This window comes from Mercenaria mercenaria, chromosome 12 (assembly GCF_021730395.1).
Source record: "Mercenaria mercenaria strain notata chromosome 12, MADL_Memer_1, whole genome shotgun sequence".
NCBI classification, from domain to species: domain Eukaryota; kingdom Metazoa; phylum Mollusca; class Bivalvia; order Venerida; family Veneridae; genus Mercenaria; species Mercenaria mercenaria.
This window is the reverse complement of record NC_069372.1, coordinates 38,278,779-38,291,320: the sequence shown is the minus strand read 5'-3', so window position 1 is coordinate 38,291,320 and position 12,542 is coordinate 38,278,779. Positions and strand designations below refer to the sequence as shown.

Sequence of the window (12,542 nt, the reverse complement as noted above, 5' to 3'; positions counted from 1 at the left end):
GTACGAGGTCGATATCCGACTTACATACCGTCATTTCTTCTCAAAATATTCAGCCGAAATTGTATCGCAGGCATTAGATCTATATAATGAACTTGAAGTCAGAACTATTTTCCTGGCACAGAAGGTAAGGAATTAATGTTACTTTTATTCGTAGAAGTTATGGCCTGAAAATTGTTCTCGAATTTTAGTTTATATAGATGAAGGAAGTGGTAATAGTGTACATGTAAGTACAGGATGGTATATTACCCCATCATATATTACCACAAAACACCAACAGACATTGCCAAAACTGTTTTACAAAAGTTACCACAGCCGATTCGCTGTCATTTAATGTTTCACACATTTTCATTTTAGCTAAGCCCCTTTTCATACACTAATTTTCATATCAGAAAAGTCGATATGACTTTTTGCAGAAATGTTGATTTTTCCTCTCCTACCGGTCAAAGACAGGTGTTGGTGACAAAAATTCCGCAATTCCGTCCATCAGTCCTTCGCATTTTCGTTTCATCTATGGCTGGAGTTTAAAATAACTTGTCTCAGTGTTCATCACATTGATCTGACGTGCCGGGTGTAAGGCCCAGACCCGTAGTTCAAAGATCATTATCACACGTTTAGGTCAAAGGTCATGAGGTCCTGAAAATGTATGCACATAGTGTGTTGATGGTCTAATTGAAAGAACAGCGTTTTTATTCTCTTTTCGTAGAAAGCTTGTCTGCATAATTGCAAAGACTGTGGTAACTTTCGAGGCAAGATTGGACAAATTTTGGCAAAACCAGGGAATTGTTTACACATATGAAGCGGAAATCACAACCGGATACAAGAAAGACACTGAAGAGCTGGCGTCAGAGGCTGGGGGCCTTCTTCCAGAATTCGTCTAAGTATGTCTAAGTATGTCCGGGCAAGAAGGCTGTGGAATGCTTGTCCGGTACCGATTCAAAAATTATGTAAGAGATTGACCCCCCCCCCCCACTCCCCCTATTTTGAAAGAAGTGTAGTTTTAAAGAACCTGACTTAAGGACACGTCACGGCTGAGATAGTTTAGCATTATTGCAATACACAATCGGTATTAAAATTTTGTTTCAATACATGTGCTCATAAGATAAATCCTCAGTATCTATGTGAAAAATAGGGATGTGTTTAGTATGATTGCAACACTGTGAGTTGCTCCAATTAGTGACAAATGACTGAAACAATAGGAAATCTTTCGTGACTTGGATAGACAAAACGACAGTAAGGTAACAATATATTCTTTTATTGTTTTAATTTATCAGTTGTAATTAAGCTACAATATAGAATACCCATTTTTAAGAAAATCAAACTGGAAGTTAGAAATAACAGAAATTTTTAATTAGGTCATGAGTCATCAAATAACTGTCAAAATTTGACATCAGTTTTCACGAGCTGTCAAAATTATTTTTATCTCTCCATTCTGCAAATACATTGTTTTAGTAAGTCTCTTGGTAGGACATTGTAGTGTGTAACTTACTTTATAATCCACATTAATATTTGTGCTTGAAATTGCTTTGCTGAGCTCATCAAAGTCACGTATGAATTTCTACATTTTTAGTTTATTGTCTGTAATAAAGGTACCAAACCTCAGTATTAAGATATAAGAATTGTTCCTTTCTGGTAGACAAAGGAAACTATTTGGCTGACTCATAACATAATGGTTTTTGGAAAGAACTGAATATTCTTTGTTTTTTTTTTATCATTCACCGGAAATTCAAAATGTGATACCACCTTAAGTTTTGAAATAAATCCCCTAAGTATAAAAGACCTTCCTGAGTATATAAATGGTTGACTTGATGCTTAACAGATTTAAAGAAGTAAATGAGGGGATATGCAGTGACAACGTATCATAAATGCAGCTGACATTTATTTTCAAGATATATCCTTATAATTTTTATTTCACATACATATTTTTTTCCTTTCATCTTTTACGGCTTTATGTGGCACTATAGGATTTTTTCTAATTTTAATCATACAGGTAAGGTGCATTTAATACCAAGAAATGTTAATAAAATCGGGAACGCTTTTCTTGAAAATCCGTTTATTTACCACTGACTATGTTATTAGGTAATCGTAATAAAGCATGAACAAAATCCCCATTAAAACATGTTATTGAAACATATTTATGTGTTTAATGGATGTTATTTCATCACCTTTTTCACGTGCTCAGGTCTGAGTCAGAACAGCTAGACCTCGTCACGAGAATTCTTTTGTTCAAAGAGGTCTTTCAGAAAAATATAGACCTCTGTCTAACAAAGGAAGATGTATGTCAGCCTTGGTAACAGAGGTTTTAGGCCTACCAGAAAGGGTATCATCTTCGACAGATTATTTCCCAGCTTACAAAGCTTTAACCCACCTAAAAACGCGCGCATTGAAATGGCATGAGGTCCATATATACCACACAAGTCATCAAATATCTGCTTTGAATCTATATCAAGCCTAATGCGGCATTCAATATAGCTACAAATTTCAGTCTTTTCGTCCATTTTACTATGTGACAAGTAAATTGGTCAGTGTATATGACTGCATGTATTTCAATTTGAAATAAGGATATCGTTAGCTATTGGACATACCATTCAATTGCAACGAAGCGTTTTAAAAAATACCTGGGATAAAACCACGGAAGCCCATTAGTGTCAGAACTTTTTGCAGGACCCTCGTAGCAGACACACTCGAAAAACTTCTTCCTATAGCCGATTAGCATTTTCCAATGATCTGCACGCTAGTAGACATGATAAGTCAAGAGGATTGACTTGATCTGACCAGTTTAAAATTTCGGAACGCCATCGAGTATTCAACACGATATTTGGCAAACAATATGGCCGCAAGGCGCGATAGATGTGGACAGTTGATAACGGCGCTAAACCAAACGCAAAAAAGAAAAGAAAATACCTTACCAAGTTGGACTTGTGGTATAATGGAAAAAAATTCCTAGCTAATCGAGATGGCTATCTTTATGATTCTAATGATTTTGATACTTTTTAGTTGCCACACTAGGGGCGCATTTATTTTCTTCATAATTCGAGCGAAAGCAATTCAACACTTGTGATGAAATAAAACATGCACGTGTTCTCTTACCGGACACTCCTCGCAGGTTGGTCCACGGTAGTGTGAATACGCGTCACATTCACATACGCCGCACACGCAGTTTCCAACGCCGTTACATAGCTGAAAAAATATCAGTTTTAATCTGAGGAAATTTCTTCAATCTCACGTCTTCTGAGATAGATAAAAATGCGGTTCAATATTTATTTGCCTGCGATACAGTGGAAACTTACATATGTAATTAAAAATATATTATTATTGTCTTGCCTTGTCTTTCTTGATGTTCATCTCCTGTAGTTGTATCTACCTTTCATATAGCAAATTTATAGTACCTAATATTTACTAAAACTTTTCGTTTTGATGACAGGACAAGACCCTTGTGTAATAAATATACTTCCTTATTTCTATATCTACGATGTTACCTTTTTTAGCAATATTTTAACATTCGCGCATTACATAAATCAACATCGTTATCAATAAGGTAATAAAAAATGTTGCCATTAACTTACGTTAAATGTATTTATAACATATTACAGTAAGAAAAAGTCGAAACTAACTAATTAATATAGAAAGTATGTTTTTCAAAGATCGATGTACATGATGTATTTGAATTAAAATGAACTTCGAAACAGTCGTACCCATGATTCCAGTCTCCTACACAGAGTTGTTGATCCTGGCCATACTTCGGAAGCGGAAATGGAAGTCCGACAACTCTGTGTGGGAAATTGCTATGATACATATCTTTTTAGAAATTTCAAATTGTCTTTTTTTTTCACTCACCACCCCTCCATCTGTGAAACACGAATTCTGAGACAAAGGACATTCGCAGGCGTCTCCTGAATAGCCATCGTCACACATGCATTTCCCGCATATACACCGACCGTGACCTTAAAAGTGTAACATTGAAAACAAGTTATAATGAGTATCTTGCTTCGCTTCAACACTTTCGCGTCAGTAAAACCTACAAAAAGCATAACAAAACTTAAGGTCGCTGACTCCAAATCACTTGCCACTCACCGCTCTGAGTTCAAAGTCTCGCTTGTGGCGTAGAATTTTTTCATGTGAGGAAGACATCCAGCTGGCTTATATGCGATGCTGAATTCATGCCCGGAGTTGTATCTCCAAGAAAATTTGAAAAGTCGCCTTATGACCTGAATTGTTACGAGCAAACAAACAGCATCCTAAGGACAATCTGAATCTAAAAGTATGCATCGGACTAGTTTTTGTGCCTTTTGTAATTTAGTGTCGTTAAGCAAAAACGGTTTTGTTCTTACACTGTGAATCCGACCTTTGACCGAGAATGATCTCAAATAAATACGGCTGTTGCAGAGGTAATGAGAAATGATCAAGCAAGGTATAAAGCTTGTACATGTATAGATGTGTAGAATAATGAGATGTATGTTAATGGGTTCTTAAGATTTTGAGCGGAAACGGTTTTTATACTAACATTTACTGTGACATTCGTCTTTAACCCACCTATCTTAAAATTAAATGACGCCATCAAATATCCATGAGCAATTAAGGATGGTAGGTCAATGTGTCGATGTGTTCTCAAGATAATAAGCGGAAATAATTTTTGTAACAAAAAAGTCACTGTGACCTTGATCTTTGATCCACAAACTAACCTCAAAGGGATATATACACCCCATTGCGTCTCTTAAGGTTGAGGAGCATAGGCCAAATCGTTCTTACGTTATTTTTTGGAAAAGAAATTTCTAACAGACGGACCAACATGCGAACAGACGGAAGTCCAGTTTAAATTTTACCTCCACAAAGCTGGTTATTGTGGTAACTGCAGGAATAATCGTCACATTCGCAGTATCTTCCGCTGTATTTTTGTGCAGAATGAGCACGGCGAGCGAAACACGAGCACATGCCACATATACACTCCCCTCTACCGGAACACGGGATGGACGATGTCGTATCTGGGCTGTAAAATGATACAATGGTGTGATTTTACAATTATGGATTTAATGTTACTTGCTCTTATTTTGTAAAAGAAAGAGGAGCGACCACTTCTATTGCAGAGTAAACTTTAGCATTCATTTTAATTGAATTGTGTAAAATTGCTATTAAATAATATTAGAATATTTCATGATATTATAATATTTAATATATATTATTTCACTTGCTGAAGGTGCGGTCTGGGGGGTGACTTGTGTGGGGGGGGGGGTAGGTCATACGGTTGTGGTAGGTCTTTAAATAAATTTTTTTGGATTGGTTATTTGTCACCAATGTTAATGTGAACAGGTAATCTCACTGAAAACTATACAGGTGTTTTCAACTTTTTTAAGAATCATTCGATATACTTATAACGAGCGACTTACTCATTACAAGTTTGGTCCAATGCTTGACCTTTGGCCCATTTTGAGTAAATTTATCAATTATTAAAAAAAAACAACATATTATACATAAATACCAGTCTTACGCCACACTTTTACTATGAAAGTTGAAAGTACAGGTTTATTCACCTGATACATAGGGCTGTAAGATCCTCTTCACATTCACAGTTGTTGCCATAATAGCTTTCTTCACAGATGCACTGACCGCACGAGTCCAGTGAACCGTGATTATTGCACATGACACTTGACATCTCAACGATCTATGTAGGAAATAGATTTTAAATAAGATATATATATATTTCCTAGACATTTATTTCTTGTAATGACATAGAAAGCTCAACGCCATCCATGGCGTTATGAGTGCGATAACTATCTAAATATATCAAACTAAATAGATTTTACATTTCCAGCCCTGGAGAAGAAACAATGTTTCAGGTACCAATGAATATAGAAACTGCTAAACTGTTGTAAAAAGGTATGTATAATAAAAACATTTAAAATTGTATCATCATGTAAATTGATATTCCATTACTAAGCTTTTTGCTGATACAGCATCTATAGGATAATATTTGTCTTAGTAAATACTTACAAGGGGTCCGCCAAGTAGGTCAATATACGTCCGAAGGGTTATATCAGGGGAGGACGGAAGTGCATTTAAAAGATTATTTTGATGGAAGGCGTTCGGGGAGGGGGAGTGGGGAAACGCAGGGTGTGAGTGCGGTGTTGGTGACAAAATACTAAAGACAAGAAACTAAACTGATTCTTTGGTGGGGAGGGGTTCGTCTCATCACCATTTGAAAATATTCCAAGTTTCAAGTCAATATCTTTAATATGAAAAGCGGATTTGACCTTGACCTTTGACCTACCACCCTGGTTTAAGCATTCTGCACATCGACCCTTCACCACCTACGTACATCCCAAATTCGAAATACCTTGAATGATTAATTAGTTATGCTCTGGACACTAAATATGACGGACATATTTGATCTTTGAGCTCAAATCGTGACATTAACCTTAAACATACAGATCGGGCTCATGTTCTCTGCACACTGTCTAATCCCACCTACCTGCATGCAAAGGTTGAAGCCAATACTTTGAATGGTTAATACGTTATGCTCCGGGCACGAAATAAGATGGACAGTTTTGAACTTTAAGCCCGCTTTGTGAACTTGATCTTTGACCTAAAGAGCTCTACACATCGTCTCATCATCATCTACCTACTAGTATATGTCATGTTTAAAGTAAATATCTTTCATGGTTATGAAGTTATGCTTCGTACACGAACTATGACGGATGGATGGACGGACGGACGGACGGGCAAACGGACGGACAGACGCATGCGCCATCAGAAAACGGGCGTATAAAAAGTAACAACACCAAAAAGCCTCTTTTAATGTGACAACTACACTAATTATGTAAACAGAATTTCTTAGTTTACCGGAGGACAGTCCTCACATGTTGGTCCCTTATATGGCGATCCGACTTCACATTCACACACCCCACAAACACAAGCGCCCTTTCCATTGCATATCTGAAAAGAAAGGGTCGGTCATGTAAATTATAGAGTATTTAAACCATTTCAAGTTTTTCAGTAGTTTATTTTGATACAGCGATGGAGTTCATTGTGAGATACTTTCAATATTTGATGCCTGTATATAAAAGAACATCACACTGCCTCGCTTTGGAAATGGCAATATCAAGCCCCTTACCTGTCCATTAGATGACATGCACGTGTCCTGGGAGGTTGAACACTCGCACGCTTCCCCTGTGAATCCTTCATTACAGACACATTTCCCGCAGTGACATCGGCCATGTCCTTAAAGTAAGAAAAATATGAAGGTTCGTACACACTTAAAAGAAATTGACAAAGTTTAAAAGTACCAGTCACTTAAAACGTTGGGTTTTGCCAGATTCATTGTGATTCATTTAACAACGAATATCATTGATATTGCCTCTGTCAATAAAGGTGTTTAGATACATGTATTTTAGGGAAGAAATAAGAGCACGTAAGTTGTCAATTCTCTCCACATTCGCCGCCTGTTTTATCTCAATATTTCAGACGGGAGCGGGCGCCTAGCTAACGTCCGCACACCAGATGAACGAATTCTTCATTGAACAGTGCTGCTTACGTGATTCGCAGTAAGTAGCATTCCCCATCATGTAGTCACTTTTGCAAATCTTAATTTGCAACACATGTGTAATGAAAACGTAAACTCGGCCTACAATCCAATTTTGAAATTTTGAATCGTGTTTTTCTCTAAAATTAACGTCATGATTGCGGTTTTCTGCCATTTTGTGTATTCAAAGGAACGAGATGCTGCAGATTTATACCCGTCTTCTTGTCTTTACAAAGACACTATAACAAAAGATGTAACATGAAAACACTGTACTTAATAACCATACCTAACGGAATACCAATTTTTGCGCTAGTGCCAGCATCGTACTTACTTAGAAAATTGGCCGTATTACGGTTAATGTACGAGTAGTCATAATGCTAACATTGTATTACCTCCACATATTTGATCTGATTATTATGGTTCATAATGTTATACTCGTTTTTCTAACCGGCCATTATTGTTTCTTCTAAGGAAAGAGGGCTTCACGTGCATTGGTGCTATACATCGGACACTTTAAAGGGCAAGGCTGTCTATTTAAAAAGGTAGGTTATGTTAGCCGCACATGCTTGCATCTAAATCTGCCTTTGGTCTGACGAGTTCTGTATATGTGCTTTCAGAGGATGAATTTTGAGCCCTTGGTGTCTGCCTTTGTACGCACAGCGCTTTTGGATCATAAAAATCTTATATAAAATACTATGGTATGATGTAATATAATGTAATGTAACGTCAACATTACGTAACGTAACGTAGCGTAGCGTTGCTTTGAGTAGCGTATCATAACATAACATTACATTACATAACATAACGTAACGTAACTAACGCAACACAACATAACATGACATTAAATAACATAACATGTTATACCTCCGCATATCATATTATCATGACAGGGGCACGAATAGTCATCACACTCACAGAAACGTCCGGAATATCTCTCGTTAGGATTCGATTTCGTTGGAAAACATCTACAGTGTCCACAGTGACACTTTCCTTTGCCGGAGCAGACGAGAGCGTCCTCGACATCATTTCTGAAAAATTACCTATTAAATCATCTTGAAATACGATATAAAATGTGAAAGAAATCCATGTTCTGAGAAAATGTTGTAATTTTTGAGATTACCATCAGGAAACGCCACATACCCTATTTAATTTATCCAAGTAGATGAAGAGCTTATCTTTAATTTTCAGCATATTTTAGAGTCCAGTATACGGATTTAGAGATTAAAAATATATCATGCTTGACAAGAGACTGTCACTAGAGTCCAGTATACGGATTTAGAGATTAAAAATATACCATGCATGACAAGAGACTGTCACTAAAGTTTAAGTACACTGCGTTGGAGAAAACTCAATATAGTGTATCAAAAATATCCTTTAACGTGATCTTATATTAAAGATAAAAGAGCAATTTTATTTACGGTGTGCATTCAGCTATTGCAGCAGACGTATTTTGTGGTCCCCACTGTAACGTTTCCGAGTAGTAACATTCACATGCGTTACCGAAGTAATTCTTCTCACATATACACTGACCACAAGCGTCCATATCGCCATGCCCGTTACATCCAAGACTGTCAGGTTCGAGAATCTAGGGAACAATGAAATATCGATTTTATTGTTACATGTAAGACCTCAAAAATGTATTTGTTTAGATGGTATAAAAACAAAGCAAAAAAAAAAAAAATGAAAATATTATTGTGCTGCAATGCAAAAACAGTTTTAATGAGAAAATGCAGATTACCTGTAAGTGACACTATAAACATACATTTTCGTGTCTTGCAGCTAAAATTCGATAAGACTGTTCAACTTTAAAGACTAGTTATGCCGTTGTTTAAAATGTTGTTGCCTAATATTTCGCTATGAACATAAAATACATTAAATTTTTGTTGAATCCTATTCTGATAATAACTTTCTTTAACATTTGTCAAAGGTTTGAATATTGCTGAATATACTAGAATGATTTATTGAATCTATTGTTTTTATTACCTCCCTTTATGGCTCTAACTATAAGAGTTCATGTGTAATATTAAAAGTAGTGATTTTCTAACCATGTATATGGCAAGTCAATTGTCCAATAATTACGTGAACCCTAGTTCACGGTCGAAAAAGTAGGATTAACGATCGATAAACTAGGTTTTTCGAACGTAAAACTAGGTTTTTCGAATACTAACCTATATTGTCAAGCGAAAATTTAGGATAATGCCGTGATCCACAGTTCACGCTCGTAAATGTAGGTTCACGATTGTAAATCCCAGTTCACGGTCGTAAACATAGGTTAACGTTCGTACACTATGGTTTACGAGCGTGAACCGGGGTTTACGAGCGTAAACATAGGATAACGATCGTAAACATAGGATAACGATCGAAACTCATAGTTCAGTCGAGAAACCTAGTTTATAAAGGTCGATATATTAGGATTATAGAATCAACAATGAATTTCGGGCGAGAACATGGGTTTACGGCCATGAACCTATGTTTACGACCGTGAACCATAGTTTACGGACCGTAACCTATATTTCCGAGTGTGAACCCATGTTTACGAACGTGAACTTGGGTTTACGAGCGTGAACTTAGGTTTACGTTTGATAAACCAGGTAAAACCAGGTTTTTCAAATACTAGCCTATTTTTTCGAGCGAAAACACAGGATAACGTCGTAAACCATAGTAAACGCTCTTAAACGTAGGTTCACGTTCGTAAACCCAAGTTTACGGTCGTGAACATAGGATAACGACCGAAATTCATAGTTCAATCGAGAAACTTAGTTTATCGAACGTCATGGTTTACGATTAATATACTAGGATCATGAAATCAACTATCAATTTCGGCCGTAAACCTATGTCTACGGTCGTGAACCTATATTTACGAGCGTAAACCTAGGTTTACGGCCGTGAACTACAGTTTACCTTCGTAAACCGTGTTTATCGATTTGTAACTATATGGCAAGCCACTTGTCCAATAATTACGTGCACCCTAGTTCACGGTCGAAAAAGTAGGATTAACGATCGATAAACTAGGTGTTTCGAACGTAAAACTAGGTTTTTCGAATACTAACCTATATTTTCGAGCGAAAACATAGGATAACGCCGAGAACCATAGTTCACGCTCGTAAATGTATGTTCACGATTGTAAACCCCAGTTCACGGTCGTAAACACAGGTTCACGTTCGTAAACTGTGGTTTACGAGCGCGAACTGGGGTTTACGCGCGTAAACATAGGATAACAATCGGTAACATAGGATAACGACCGAAACTCATAGTTCAATCGAGAAACCTAGTTTATCAAACGTAAACTATGGTTTACGGTCGATATATTAGGATTATAGAATCAACAATGAATTTCGGGCGTGAACATGGGTTTACGGCCATGAACCTATGTTTACGGACGTGAACCTATGTTTAATACCTTGAACCATAGTTTACGGACCTGAACCTATATTTTCGAGCGTGAACCTATGTTTACGAACGTGAACTTAGGTTTACGAGCGTGAATTTAGGTTTACGTCCGATTAACCAGGTTTTTCAAACGTAAAACCAGGTTTTTCAAATACTGACCTATTTTTTCGAGCGAAAACATAGGATAACGTCTAAACCATAGTTCATGCTCGTAAACGTAAGTTCACGTTCGTAAACCCACGTTTACGGTCGTAAACATAGGATAACGACCGAAATTCATAGTTCAATAGAGAAACCTAGTTTATCGAACGTAAACCTGGGTTCACGAGCGTAAACTATGGTTTAAGCCATGATGTTTTCATTCGAAAATATAGGTTAGTATTTGAAAAACCTAGTTTTACGTTCGAAAAACCTAGTTTATCGATCGTTAATCCTAGTTTTTCGAGGTTCACGTAATTTTTAGACAATTGGCTTGACATACAATTTGGAAAGCTGTTTTATCTATTTTAAAGCATTATGGACCATAAGTGAGAAATAGAATTTGAATTTAAGTTTATAATTTGGCGAAATTTCATCAAAGCTGTATTGCGCTTATCTTTCACAAAAATATTTTTGTGATCTGGTTTTGAATTCCTCATCAAATGTCTTGAATTTAGCTAAAAATAAACCTACTGTTCACAGCATGTTACAATCACAGTGAACTGATTTCTAGTAATCTCCTTTCTCACAAAACTACCATTGTATCTTCGCTCGGTGTTTACTCATATACATGTATAGTATTTTTAAACCTATCAGACAGAACTGCTTACACACATAACGTGCGTATTTATGCTCACACAGATGTTCATGATTTCAAACATGAAATTTTAGTATCACATAACTTAGTCTGTGTTCAGACCCTATCATCGGTTTGTTCACAGGAGATACATGTCCATTTTCTTCTTAAAACATAGGGTCTAGATAATCAGAGCCAAAGGATAAGGCCTATTCCAGTAAAATACATGTAGAGGTTTAAGTGTATTCGGCAGTTATGCACCTGTCAATATTTTGCCCGCCCGGGGGAGCGGCGGGCATACACGGGACTTTAGACAGAAGACCATTCCCGACAGGCGGGAATTTGACAAACATTTGATGTACCAACCAGGCTCTAGGGTGGGATTTAGACAAAAAAGGTTGTCCCTAGGGTGGGGATTTAGACAACAAAATTTTTGAAATGTCAAATTCCCCCGGGTCGGCCCGCCGCCCCCCTGGGCGAGCAAAATATTGACAGGTGCATTATATCCATGTCTCATTCTACACAAACATTATGCCAAAATGAAGTGTCAGAACAATTTATGCAACGAATGATTCAAAAAGTGAAATGCAAAAATCTGATAATTAATGAAAGAAAATGTATTTCCTACTTACAACCCGAATGCGCAGAAGCCAGCAGACTGCAGAATACAGATGTAACAACATTTTCCTACACTATATTAATTAGTTCCGAACTAAGGAATTTTAGATCCGCGTCTGATTATCACAGACCGATTCACAGTAATACAGTCCAGTTCATACAGCGCGAGCCAACAGAGCGTAGGTACAAAGGTGAATTAAAAATATTATTGATAACCCTTCAACTTTTTGCATTGAAACATCCATG

At 36.9% G+C, this 12,542-nt stretch overlaps 1 protein-coding gene across 1 annotated transcript in view; it reads right to left on the bottom strand.

Moving 5' to 3' along the window:
• The window catches only part of LOC123534485 (integrin beta-like protein 1), a 31,398-nt gene extending 18,856 nt beyond the window's left edge, over positions 1–12,542 (bottom strand). Inside the window, exons 1-9 of the mRNA XM_045316763.2 lie at positions 12,311–12,542; positions 8,932–9,098; positions 8,378–8,541; positions 7,106–7,212; positions 6,835–6,927; positions 5,526–5,656; positions 4,821–4,984; positions 3,835–3,941; positions 3,088–3,177 (exon numbers count right to left, since the gene is read on the bottom strand). Coding sequence (XP_045172698.2) covers positions 3,088–3,177; positions 3,835–3,941; positions 4,821–4,984; positions 5,526–5,656; positions 6,835–6,927; positions 7,106–7,212; positions 8,378–8,541; positions 8,932–9,098; positions 12,311–12,361 — 1,074 coding nt within the window. The 5' untranslated portion in view covers positions 12,362–12,542. The remainder of the gene's footprint in view (positions 1–3,087; positions 3,178–3,834; positions 3,942–4,820; positions 4,985–5,525; positions 5,657–6,834; positions 6,928–7,105; positions 7,213–8,377; positions 8,542–8,931; positions 9,099–12,310) is intronic.